Below are 14,317 nucleotides of genomic sequence, written 5' to 3'. Positions count from 1 at the left end.
AAACGATTCAATGATTCGCAAGGGAAGCAAAAAGTCTTCCTACGTCGACTTAAAATATTTAACTTTCCACAAATGGACCTGGTAGCCATCTACACGGGCTATGTTCAACCCTGCCTAGAGTATACCGCAACAGCTTGGCACAGCTCCTTGACTCAAGCCCTCTCTGAACAACTCAAACCCATACAGAAGCGTGTTTGCAGAACCATCCCAGGCACGGCATATCCTGAAACAACAATGCTCTGACGTCACTGTCACTGCCCTCACTTCATGAGAGAAGAGAGAAACTGTACCTTTCCTTTTTCCCTGTTCAAGACCCCCTTCAGAGAACAGTTACCTGTCTGCCGAGGACAAGTGTCAGGCAGATCCACCTGCTCTCTATTCCACATGCCAGGACTGAGAGATATATAAGTCGCCCATTCCATACCTATATACAGTACCAGTAAAAAGTTTGGACACATCAACTCAGGCCTGTGATGCACAATCCAGCTACGCTTGGAAGATGCAAGTCTACACAGGGAAGCCGACCAGTGGAGGCTCAGAGAAGAACCAGGAGATGCGGGTTGTGCTTGATGTGACAGACAGACTGAGGGGGCACAATGTCAAGTGTGACAATTTCTTCACCTCTTATGAACTCAGCCAGCAGCTCCCGAAGAGGAAGATCACCATGGTTGGTGCAGTTAGAAAGAACAAGCCTGAGCTCCCCCCTGCACTCCTCGCAACAAAGAGGCCTTCTCATCAAAGTTTGCCTTCACCCCCACCACCACTCTAGTTTCTTACCTCCCAAATAGGAACAATAATGTGGTCTTCCTGAGCACACTGCACAAAACGGCTGAGATCAGTGATCGTGAGGACAGGAAGCCAGCAATCATCCTGGACTACCGCCACAACAAAGGAGGTGTGGACAACCTGGACAAGATGATTGGAACTTACAACTGCAGGAGGATGACTGCCCGCTGGCCCCTGGTCATCTTCCATAACATCATTGATGTGTCCTCATACAATGCCTTTGTGATATGGAACAAGATCAACCCTACCTGGATGCCTGATAAGCGGAACAAGAGGAGGGTGTTCCTAGAGCAGCTGGGAAAGGCACTTGTAACCCCACACATTCAAAGAAGGGAACGCTTCCCCTGCACAGTAGCCTCTGCAGTGCTTGTGGAAGCTGTTCAGGGGGCTGAATCTTGTCCTGATCCACCTGAGGCTGTAGCTGGAGCAGGCAAGAGGAGGAGATGCCAATTCTGCCCCCAAAGAAGGACTGTAAAACAAATACTATGTGCTGCACATATGAGAAATGCATCTGCAAAGTCCATGCACACACATTTGCATACTGTCCTACATGTGCTAACTAGAGTTGATTGATTTATGTAATTCACGTTTTTGTTTTGTATTTATTATTTTATTCTTATTTATTGTTGTTGTTTATACACCTTGTGGGTGGGGGCAATGGTTCCAAAATGGGAGAAGACTAGTATTTTGTAGTTGAATTCCTCATTGTACAGTATATAAGAATATATCACTATGTTGCCAAAAAATGTCAAGGCTGTTATTGTTTCCCATTAGTAAAATGCATTCAAACTACTTTCTGCACATTTCTGCTACTTTCTTAGAGCAGCTGGGAAAGGGACTTGTAACACCACACAAGTGCTAGCAAGTGCTATCTCTTGCAAAAAAAAATATGTTTACACCTATGCAGTACCTTTAGCAATAATAATAATAACAAACCTAAAAAAACAACAATTATGACAAGTGAAGTGAAGGTGGGTCATTTTTTACCCTTAGGACAAGAGGAGTATACAAAATGTTAAGACTACACAAGGGTAAACAGGTGTGCCTTGTTAAAAGTTAATTTGCGGAATGTCTTTCTTTCTTAATGCGTTTGAGCCAATCAGATGTATTGTGACAAGGTAGGGGTGGTATACAGAAGATAGCCCTATTTGGTAAAAGACCAAGAACAGCTCAAATAAGAAAAGAGAAATGACAGTCCATCATTACTTTAAGACATGAAGGTCAGTCAATGCGGAAAATTTTAAGAACTTTGAAAGTTTCTTCAAGGGCAGTTGCAAAAACCATCAAGTACTATGATGAAACTGGCTCTCATGAGGACCGATATGCCATCCCATCTACTTAGTGGGACTATAATTTCTTTTTCAACAGGACAATGACCCAAAACACACATCCAGGCTGTGTAAGGGCTATTTGACCAAGAAGGAGAGTGATGGAGTGCTGCATCAGATGGCCTGGCCTCCACAATCACTCGGCTTCAACCCAATTGAGATGGTTTGGGATGAGTTGGACCGCAGATTTAAGGAAAAGCAGCCAACAAGTGCTCAGCATATGTGGGAACTCCTTCAAGACTGTTGGAAAAGCAATCCAGGTGAAGCTGGTTGAGAGAATGCCAAAAGTGTGCAAACCTGTCATCAAGGCAAAGGGTAGCTACTTTGAAGAATCTCAAATATAAAATATATTTAGATTTGTTTAACACTTTTTTGGTTACTACATGATTCCATATGTGTTATTTCATAGTTTGGATGTCTTCACTATTATTCTACAATGTAGTACAAATAAAGAAACCCTGGAATGAGTAGGTGTGTCCAAACTTGACTGGTACTGTAAAAAATAATACAAATAAATACAAATATTCTTCCATTGTAAAAACCTATCAACTCTTTGTACTCAGCATCAACCAACTTAACTGAGATATTGGCCTATATTCTTATTGGTGAGGGTCCATTGTTTTGTGAACAATGGCAGTTGAATTATGACAATATATCATATTGAAACTCCTTTGTTCTTTTCTATGACAGAACAAGACCTGAAGTGTATTATTTAATGTCATTTCCATGGCATCCAGACTGCTTGAACATAAGAGTCGCAGCTCTTTCACAAATTTCAAATATGCTTACAGTGCTTCAAATTAGCTTTTTTTCTACTGCGTGTACCTTTCTTACCAGTGGGTGTAACCAAAGCGTTTGAGTCACAGACATAACAATACATGCGTCAATAACCACACTGCTTTCGTCGTTCGACAAGAGAAAGGTCATATGTTATCATGTAGAGCACATTGGGGCTGCATTCTGTAAGAAACGTGCTATAAAAATAAAGTTCAATATTATCAGTGCCTGTACTCTCTGAGTTCACCCATAAAAACAGTAAGCTCACTGTAACCTTTCACATCTCCCACCTCTGCTCAGTGCCAAGACATCTACATAACAACTACTCCAGTGTGTGTGTGTGTGTGTGTGTGTGTGTGTGTGTGTGTGTGTGTGTGTGTGTGTGTGTGTGTGTGTGTGTGTGTGTGTGTGTGTGTGTGTGTGTGTGTGTGTGTGTGTGTGTGTGTGTGTGTGTGTGTGTGTGTGTGTGTGTGTGTGTGTGTGTGTGTGTGTGCGTGTGTCACTTCTCTGACCCATTACTCAACACCCCTTATCTCAGAGGTGTATCAACAACCAAGACATTGTCAGGTATTCTTCCCTGAACATGTCATATACAAGCTGATAGTGGGGAAAACAATAATAAAAATACTATTACAGTGGTACAGTCGTGTTAAATTCATTTTCAGAATAGAATAGAAAAGCTTCAATATGAAAACTACAGCTACTGTACTTTAAGACATCATAGCATGCACTGGCAACACACCGGGGGCACATGCTGTAGTGTAGGACATTGTAAGAATGCCATCATGGAAAATAATATAGAAAGAGGCCAAGACAGGAGAGATCGATGGGAGTAGCGACAGGCAAACAATGAGTTAGCAGCAACAGTACTGTACTGCTCTCTGCATGTACCCAGCAACTAGCCGCCAGCATCAAAGTCATTATTGGGACTGTGTGGCACCAACCACCACTGTATTTCTACTGTAAGTAAATAACTTTCTGCAGCCACTTCAACGTAATGGGTACTTACACAACAACCAACTCAAGAGCACTGACTAGTGTTTCAATTTCTCTCTATTCTTCTTCATTTGATCACCCTGTTGCAAAAGAACTTTCCTGCAATGCAGTTTATTTGAGGTTTAAAATGGCTTCTGAAGTTTGTAATTTCTACCTTGAAATTTCAGACATGATTTTCCCTTACAAAAAATTGATCTACCCCTACAAAAATATTCATGAACTAAAATCCATTTCGTAATTCACATTTCCTGTTGCTGCTGGATTATTGCCCTGCTGTAGCAAACTGGCAAAAAATTTGATCATACATCTGTACACCTGCAGAGACAAGAAGCCATGTACAGTACATGTATGTTATTTAGCCTGTCTACTTTACAGTAATGTTCTGCTTTAAAAAGCCATTGTAACCTTTAGATACAGGCTTAATCATGCTTTGACACTCAGGCTATCTCTCCATATTCCCCTCCCCATATAGTTACCATGACTCCATATAGTTACCATGACTCCGGTGAAGAGGCACACCACTTTTCCACAGCTGGTTTTGGGGGACACGTCCCCGTATCCCACAGTGAGGAAGGTGATGGCAATGAGCCAGAGAGCCGTGTCCATACGACCAGTCTCCTCCTGTATCTGCCTGTAGAGGGCCACACACCCTGGGGTCACTCACTACATACACAGATACATATGTCTTACATGAAGATATTCATAGATTTTATCAATATTATATAGACATTACATTACTAACAAGATCAGACAAATGGGTAAGACAAAAACAGAGATATATTAAGTTGACAAATCTGATTGTCAAGAACTCCAGTCACCCAAGTCATGGACTGTTCTCTCTGCTACCGCACCGTAAGCGGTACCGGATCACAAAGTCTAGGTCCAAAAGTCTCCTTAACAGCTTCTATCCCCAAGCCATGAGAGTGCTTTACAATTAATCAAATGGCCACTCAGACTATTTGTATTGACAACCCACCCCATTGTTTTTACACTGCTGCTACTCACTGTTTATTATCTATGCAAAGACACTTTACCCCTACCTACATGTACAAATAACCTCGACTAACCTGTACCCCCGCACATTGACTCGGTATCGGTACCCCCTCTATATAGCCTCATTATTGATATTTTATTGTGTAACTATTTTTTTATTTTTTTACTTTTGTTTATTTAGTAAATATTTTCTTGACTGTATTTTCTTAAAACTGCATTGTATGTTAAGGGCTTGCAAGGAAGGATTTCACGCTAAGGTTGTATTCGACGCAGGTGAAAAATAAAATTTGATTTGATTTGTTTTGAGATTTAGAATCTTTATGGGCATCCAAAGATCAAAGCGTTGTAGTTACAGTTAGACTGTGATTATCTGTTTATCTGTCAGTGGCTGTGGGGTCAGGGAAGGTCCTGTTTCAATTCCAGAAAAGAGAAAATGGAAGTTGAATTGTCTGGACAGATGGTGAAATTGACTCAAAAATGGGCTGACTTTTGTAAGTTGTTGTTTTCTCAGAATCTATTTCAAAACCATTCCAATTCAGTGTTCATCTTAAGTATTCTATTGCCTACAGGGAAGTTATAATGCATTATACCTGTCGGGTGTTACTCAGAAGTCTTACAATCTGTCAATCATCAGATCGTATAACCAAAACGTCAGTTTGTTTAACATGCAGCTTGATTAACTAACACGTTTGATTTTCTCTATGTAACTGAGATCTAAGAATCCCATCCCATTGTAGGTTCAGCCTAAACAAATGACCTCACGTTGGCCACAAGCAGACTTCAGAGGCCTAGGATGGTATGTGTTGGCTCGCAATGAAGAGTCATTTTTCGGAGTAACTCAACGGAAAACGATCAACTTTGAATCTGTTATTAGACATCCTTTCTGAATAGGGAACTCAAATTGACCATCAATATTTGAAGCAGAGTGAGCAATTGATTGCCCCAGTCTGTTTGTAATAAAGTGTGTAGGGGTGTGTGTGTATGTGTGCGTGTTTCTGTGCTGGCAGTAGTAATGTGTTATATTTAGATTTTTGGCAAACTGTTTTCATATCTCACTGTGTGTCTGTGCCTATGTATCTCAAACAGAAGATTGTGTGCGAGTCATGCAGTGTGTGTGTGTGTGTGTGTGTGTGTGTGTGTGTGTGTGTGTGTGTGTGTGTGTGTGTGTGTGTGTGTGTGTGTGTGTGTGTGTGTGTGTGTGTGTGTGTGTGTGTGTGTGTGTGTGTGTGTGTGTGTGAGCATGCGTGTGAGCATGAGTGTGTGTGCGCCCCTCCACCCTACCTCTCACACAGTGTGAGCATCCAGGAAGCGATGAGCCAGAACAAGAAGATGAACACCATCAGCGTGCGCGCCGGGTACTTGTTCATCAGCACCTTGAGCACGAAGCGGAACGTGAAGTTGATGTTGTTGAGCGAACCGATACTCCTATAGGAGGCACTGAGCAGCACCTTGCTGTGCAGTAGGATCGTCCTGTGGACCAGGTACAGCCTAAGGAACATCAACGCCGACAGTAGCAGCTCTGTGTCCAACAGTGCCTCCCCGTGGCGGGAGGACACACACAGCGGCGCCGAGTTGGAGGAGTTGACCTCTACCCCCTCCCTGGCGATGGGCGCAGGGACACCCACCTCCCAGTAGGTGCCCACGGGATGGATGGCACAGACCAGCAGCTCCAGGGAGATGCCCAGCACCCTGCGGCTTGTCATGGCGATGCGCCAGTCCACCTGGTTGTGGTCAATGATGAAGAGCTGGAGAAAAAGTGAGGGGTCGGAACAGGGGCGACAGGGGAGATAGAAGGGGATGAGGGCGATTGGAAGAGCCAGAAGGAGAAGGAGAGTCAGAGGGAGAGAGAGGGGGAAAGAGAGTGAAAGATAAATACAAAGAGAAAGAGAGAAAGAGAGAGAGAAATTGCAAGAGGGAAAGGGATTGAGTGGGAGAGAGAGAGAGAGAGGTAGGAAAAGAAGGATGTCAACGGAGAATTGTTCATTTGATTTGAAGCATTAAGGAAATGATGATTAACTAAAGGTGGGAATTAGAAGAACAGCAACGACAGAAACATGATGCCAAGGCAAACAAAGACCCACCCAAGCAGATACGGAGCCAGTGAAAGTCAAGATTGTGGGGGTTGTAAGCGACACAAGCCCTCTCTGACTCACAAGTCTCTTAGATTCTAAATAAAATCCTGTCTGATCCTAGTCTGACATGACACAACTCCAAGAAATCACTTTATTATATTACTAAAGAAAATTAAAACCAAATCCCGCGCTGGCCAAAACCTTCAATTCCTGTTGTTTTGAGGTTTCTTTGTAACTCTTGATATTTGAAACTGCCGTAAGCATTTTACAACACTCAGTTCGTAGTCTTGTTGCCCTTGACTGACTTTCCCATTACCCAAACACCACCCAGTTCCTGCAGCAGAGGGGGAACTTCAGTCACACTCTTCCCCTTGATTTTGCCACACCGTTCCCTTGATATTGTCACACCCTTCCCTTGACATTGCCACACTCTTCCCTTGATATTGCCACACCGTTCCCTTGATTTTGCCACACCGTTCCCTTGATTTTGCCACACCGTTCCCTTGATATTGTCACACCCTTCCCTTGATATTATCACACCCTTCCCTTGATATTGCCACACCCTTCCCTTGATATTGCCACACCCTTCCCTTGATATTGTCACACTCTTCCCTTAATATTGCCATACCCTTCCCTAATTATTGCCACACCTTCCCTTAATATTGCCATACCCTTCCCTTGATATTGCCACACCCTTCCCTTAATATTGCCACACCCTTCCCTTGATATTGCCACACCCTTCCCTTGATATTGCCACACCCTTCCCTTGATATTACCACACCCTTCCCTTGATATTGCCACACTCTTCCCTTGATATTGCCACACCCTTCCCTTGATATTGCCACACTCTTCCCTTGATATTGCCACACCCTTCCCTAGATATTGCCACACCTTCCCTTGATATTGCCACACCTTTCCTTAAATTTGGCTCACCTGAAGCTTGCTGGTGTAAGTTAATTTCCTTACCTTTCACCTGTGTTTATAGAAATTCAACTGAACCTCCATATCCTGTGTTCTTATAGACTAACCTCCAGGGCAGAGCAAGCCAACCTCAAAATACAGTCCTTGACCAACCAACCCTAACCAGTTTTTACATCCTTCGAGCCTGATCGGGCTAGCATGGTGGAAAGGACAACAATGGAGTACAGATTCCCATCTGACTGAGGGCTCATCTTCAGATAGAGAATGAGGGAGATTACACATCAAATCAGGTGGATGGAAACGAAGGAACCATCCATCCCAGTCCCACTCAAGCCTCATTTCATGAAATGGATTGGTCCAAAACTCTACAATTACCTATTCATATGAGCTCAAGCCTAAACTCCAGTTCCTTGTGCTCTACTCAACTGCATTACAATGCATATGAATAGGTAATTGTAGAGTTTTGGACCAATCCATTTAGTAGTACCCTTTCAGACTATAACGCCATCTCCACTGCAGTACCCTTTCAGACTATAACGCCATCTCCACTGCAGTACCCTTTCAGACTATAACGCCATCTCCACTGCAGTACCCTTTCAGACTATAACGCCATCTCCACTGCAGTACCCTTTCAGACTATAACGCCATCTCCACTGCAGTACCCTTTCAGACTATAACGCCATCTCCACTGCAGTACCCTTTTAGACTCCACCTCCATTTCCACTGCAGTACCCTTTCAGACTATAACGCCATCTCCACTGCAGTACCCTTTTAGACTCCACCTCCATTTCCACTGCAGTACCCTTTCAGACTATAACGCCATCTCCACTGCAGTACCCTTTTAGACTCCACCTCCATTTCCACTGCAGTACCCTTTCAGACTACAACTCCATCTCCACTGCATTACCCTTTTAGACTCCACCTCCATTTCCACTGCAGTACCCTTTCAGACTACAACTCCATCTCCACTGCAGTACCTTGTGCAGTCCCATATCTAGCTTACTAATGGCAAGCTTGCCATGTCTGCAGTAGTCAATGGAGTCACCCTAGCTCCAGTCCCAGGGGCCAGCCAGGCTCCCGTGTAAGATTACCCTGTGCCCCCTAACACAGAAGACCCAGTACCTCCAGTGGCCAGTGGGCCAGTACCTACAGAGGCAAGCTGACCTCACACTGTGGCTGGTGGCCCATTCCAGTTTCTGTGGACAATGACCAACACCTCCACCAGTGGCAATCAAGCAAACACCTCCACCAGTGGCCATCAAATCAACACCTCCACCAGTGGCCATCAAATCAACACCTCCACCAGTGGCCATGGAATCAACACCTCCACTAATGGCCATTGAGTCAACAACACCACCAGTGGCCATCAAGTCAACACCACCAGTGGCCATCGAGTCAACACCACCAGTGGCCATCGAGTCAACACCTCCACCTGTGGCCATCAAATCAACATCTCCACCAGTGGCCATCGAGTCAACACCACCAGTGGCCATCGAGTCAACACCACTAATGGCCATTGAGTCAACAACACCACCAGTGGCCATCAAGTCAACACCTCCATCTGTGGCCATCGAGTCAACACCACCAGTGGCCATCGAGTCAACACCTCCACCTGTGGCCATCGAGTCAACACCTCCACCTGTGGCCATCGAGTCAACACCACCAGTGGCCATCAAATCAACATCTCCACCAGTGGCCATCGAGTCAACACCACCAGTGGCCATCGAGTCAACACCACCAGTGGCCATCAAATCAACATCTCCACCTGTGGTCATCGAGTCAACACCTCCACCTGTGGTCATCGAGTCAACACCTCCACCTGTGGCCATCGAGTCAACACCTCCACCTGTGGCCATCGAGTCAACACCTCCACCTGTGGCCATCGAGTCAACACCACCAGTGGCCATCAAATCAACATCTCCACCTGTGGTCATCGAGTCAACACCTCCACCTGTGGCCATCGAGTCAACACCTCCACCTGTGGCCATCGAGTCAACACCACCAGTGGCCATCAAATCAACATCTCCACCTGTGGTCATCGAGTCAACACCTCCACCTGTGGCCATCGAGTCAACACCTCCACCAGTGGCCATCAGGTCAACACCTCCACCTGTGGTCATCGAGTCAACACCTCCACCTGTGGCCATCGAGTCAACACCTCCACCTGTGGTCATCGAGTCAACACCTCCACCTGTGGTCATCGAGTCAACACCTCCACCAGTGGCCAGAGAGCCATTCCCCTTGACTTACTTTCTCATTATCTAATCTATTGCGCAAAGCGCATATAAGCTTGGTATATCAACCACTCAAAGTTGGCCTCAGTGGGTGTGACCATAGAATTCTATAGGAGTGACCAACTGAGTAAAGTATTTGCCATCATTTAATTTTAGCGAATCACACGACTGCAAGGCATGGCTCTGTGCTTGTGATGTGCTAGTGTATAAGGGAGGGTTAGGGGGAAGTTGTTGTGGGAGATTATTGGTTGGTAGATTAAGACGATTAAGCCATTGCCTATACACCGGGAGTTTCTTTTTATTGGCTAACGAAGGCCAAGTTTGACGCGTTGGTCCACCATACTCTTCGCTTATTTGGGCAGAAGTGTTTGGACATTTTATTAATCTGTGGCTAATCCGTGTGGCATTCTGACAAACATTGCAGTTCATTTCAGTTCTTTGTTGGTACAAGTTCTTTTCCTTGGCTTTTATCTTTGGAAACGTTTATAGAAATTCAACTATACCTCCATCTCATGTGTTCTCATAGACACACCACCTGGGTAGCCCACACCCAAACCACCAGCAAGCCAACGTAAAAATACTGTCAATGGTGTGCGTACTGGGAGTGGAGTCAGGTGCAGGAGAGCAGAGAGTTGTGAACAGGCGCACACTTTATTTAGGCAGGAGAAACCAACAGAAGGACGCCACTGCGTCGAAACCTCCATCCAATATGCCAAAGTGCAAAAATGCGCAAACAGACACAATAATACTGTACAAACAAATAAACATACCTCGTGAATAATATATATCACGGAAAATGCACACCAGAAATAACGCGTTAAAAATGACACATAACACGAAACAATCACACACAAAGACATGAGGGGGAACATAGGAATAAATACATGTAGTGTGATTGGGGAATGAAAACCAGGTGTGCAGGGAACAAGACAAAACGAATGGATAAATGAAAAATGGAGTGGCGATGGCTAGAAAGCCGGTGACGCCGACCGCCGCCCGAACAGGGAGAGGAGCCGACTTCGGCGAAAGTCGTGACAAATACAGTCCATTACCAACCAATCTTAACCCTACATTTTTACAATTAGAAAGTCTTGTTCTTATTTGTACATTGTTGTTATACAGTATATACCAGTAGGCAAATACAATTGCCTTGTGAACGTATTGAAGATTTACAAAAATTACACATTTTCAATTCCTGTGTGTAAACACTAAGCACATGTGAGCCGCCTCATTAAAAGTATATCGCACACGGCAGAATGAAAAGAGGTCCTCCGGTAATGCAAATGATCTGCTACCAATGAAGAGGGCTCTTTATATGTGACTGAAAGGGGAGGGAGTAAGTGCTACTCATACTGGGATTTATCCAAGCCAGAAGCTGGGCCTGTCACTGTACAAGCAGGGCCATCGGAACCCAATGGGAATGGGAGCTGGTAAGAGGCTTAGGGTTGGAGATCATGTAGAGACAGGTGATGATATTGACAGCCCATACCTCTGGGAACGTGTGTTTAGATACTCACCGTCCTGAACGCTGCTCACGTGATGATTAAGAGGGGTATGTCCATTTTCCTCTCTCTATTTTTTTCTTTCTATGCATAATTTCTCTGATTATGTCCTTCTCGTTTCTGTGTTTTTTTGAGAATGAGAAAGGTTAACGCAAGGTTGCGCTGCCCGGCATGTTTTGTTTTCAGCCTAAATATGGAGGCCCAATGCACAGCCCAAAAACGATAACCTCCACCAATGCTTGAAACCTCACCTCCCTTATCTCCCCACAGCACTTGCGCAGAGCACCCCCTCCTCTCAGATAGGCCTACACACGGATGTCAACCTAACAGGCGTTTAAAGACCGGGCAGTGTGCCCTGAAAAACCTTCTGGCTGCCTACCCTTTTGTCTAAAAACGTAATCAGATACTGCACTGAGTAGTACATAAAATATATCTACTTCTGCACAGTCTTCACACTTGCACTAAATCTGTTTATCATATAGCACCTTGTTGACTTCTATACTGAGCAGTAAGGACATGGAATGACTGTCTTAACATATTGAATTTCAGTATCATCACCAAAGTCCTGGCACCTTGTGCATTGACAAGGTATTACAGAGCAAGGATGAAAATAAGACGACCACAGAGAACTGTACAAATCTCAGTGGATTCGAGTTTCCTCAGGGGGAACGTGCATGTGAGTGTGTGTAAGCCACCGCATGGTTATTTACTAAGAAGTCCTGCTGACAGTATGTGTGTGTACTCAAGATATCATCAAGTTGCATCAGAGTTTTTTGTCACCGATCGATGAACAAACCAACGGCTGAAGTTTGGTAGGACCGCCACACAATTTGAGCAATTCACTTCCAGATCAAACAAGAAGTATCAAAACAAAAAACACCTTGCCGCCCTGCCACCATAGGCGAGACCAAAAAATGCAGCCCCCCACAAAACTAGAATAGTCCCAGTAAGCAAAATGATGTTTAAAAGACATATTTTCCAGATGTTGAAGTTAAGTTTAATTTAGGTTCTGAATGCAAGGTGAAAAGGTCTTTTCCATATGTTTAAAATACAAATTTTCCAGGATGTTGAAATCAGGTTCATTTTCGGTTCTGAATGAAAGTTGAAAAAAGGAATTTACCAAAACCAATGTCCATGGATGTGGAAATCAAGGCCGGTCCGGAACTGCACCAAAAAAAGACGTCCAAAAGGCTGATCAATTTGGCTATTTAAGCTCTGAATATCAGCTACCCAACTTCATCAGGAGTTAGCTCGAGCCGATTTGCAATGTGTTTACACAGCAGGAAATGCAGAAATATTTTATTTTTCTATGATCAGCTTTTCGCTATGATTAGTTTGTCAAAAACATTACCGATACAAACTTGAAACCACTGATCGTGACAATGGGGTGAAACTCCTGGACAACAGTTGTGATTGTCCATTCCATATTGTCCATTTTACTTTGACCAGTCCTGTTTTTAGGATATGTTGTTAACATGACAGCACATTTTTTATTTGATTGAGCGCCATTTAGGTTAGGCTATTTGATCGGAGAAACCTGCATGACGTAAAATGTGTCTGTCTCGTTACATTATCATACATTTTATCTCTAGCCTGAAGGCTACAGAAAAGGTCACATACTCTTTTTCACATAACCTATATCTGCTACATGATTTATGTTAGATTTTTGACAAAATGTTGGTGGAGCGCTGCAGCTATGTGTCTCTCCAACAGCACCCTGGAGAGGCACGCTGGGAATAGACAAGCAAGATATTTCGCATCCCTGCCTTTGACAAAGTGAGCACTGCTTATTCCTTTCTGCTTATGAAAGGGAGGCATCATCCCTCACCTAAAAAGCCCATATGCCACTGGTTGAGAGAAATTGTAATTGTTTTTAGGCAGAATTATGTGAGGTTTTATGTGTTGTTGTTGGAGGTGCATCTTGGTCAGTTTAGCTCAGAAAATGCCGCCCTCGTCAATCATTAGGCAGGATTAGTCCTGCCTAATGAGCGGGCCAGCCGTGCAAGTAGCATTCATAAAGGAGAGAAGCACCTTTAACAGTACGTGATTTAATGTAAGCCCTTTCTTCAACTTCTCCGTCCAAAGAGTAACTAACACAGTTCCCTCCAGGGCTGCACAGTCAGTAATGGGGTCAGAGGTCAGAGAGAACACACACTCACCCTGATGTCCTTATAATGGAAGGCTACGATGAGAATCAGAAGACACCCAGTGGACATGCTGATGGAGCAGTTGATGATAAAGGCATAGCGGGAGCCCTGGGGAGGAAGAGAAGGACAGACAAGATAAAGACATTAAAGGGAGGTTTAAAGTTATTCCAACAGTGCTTCTGTTTTCGATTCTTTTCCATTTAGCGTTTTCCAGTAGCAGTGTGTTAGTGTTAGTGGAATGCTCTGACCTTCAGCCTCCGCTGGACACGCACACTGATTTGGTGACAACTTTATAATGTGTGAGATACACATGCACCCTCACGAACACCCGCACACACTTGGGCGGCATGTAATAAAGTCGGCCTATTGACCTGGCATGATATGAAGTATTGACTTCAAGTGAACCACCAGGTCGTGCAACCAAATAAAATGAGTGTAGGCCTACAAAGCTCTTAGCTGATGCATTAAAATGATCTTTATAAACTAGCAGAGCCGGCCCTAGCCACAAAGCGACATAAGCGAACGCTTAGGGCCCCGCGCCTGCTAGGGTGCCCCCGACCC

The 14,317-nt window shown here is 44.3% G+C and overlaps 1 protein-coding gene across 2 annotated transcripts in view; it reads right to left on the bottom strand.

Moving 5' to 3' along the window:
• LOC129857277 (intermediate conductance calcium-activated potassium channel protein 4-like) overlaps window positions 1-14,317 on the bottom strand; it is a 45,424-nt gene that overhangs the window by 25,204 nt on the left and 5,903 nt on the right. For both annotated transcript variants that reach the window (XM_055925351.1, XM_055925350.1), the window contains exons 2-4: window positions 13,769-13,864; window positions 6,162-6,625; window positions 4,383-4,518 (exon numbers count right to left, since the gene is read on the bottom strand). In XM_055925351.1, coding sequence (XP_055781326.1) covers window positions 4,383-4,518; window positions 6,162-6,625; window positions 13,769-13,864 — 696 coding nt within the window. The remainder of the gene's footprint in view (window positions 1-4,382; window positions 4,519-6,161; window positions 6,626-13,768; window positions 13,865-14,317) is intronic.

Source organism: Salvelinus fontinalis, chromosome 6 (genome assembly GCF_029448725.1).
Source record: "Salvelinus fontinalis isolate EN_2023a chromosome 6, ASM2944872v1, whole genome shotgun sequence".
In the NCBI taxonomy this organism is placed as follows: domain Eukaryota; kingdom Metazoa; phylum Chordata; class Actinopteri; order Salmoniformes; family Salmonidae; genus Salvelinus; species Salvelinus fontinalis.
This window is presented reverse-complemented; position numbering and strand designations above follow the sequence as displayed.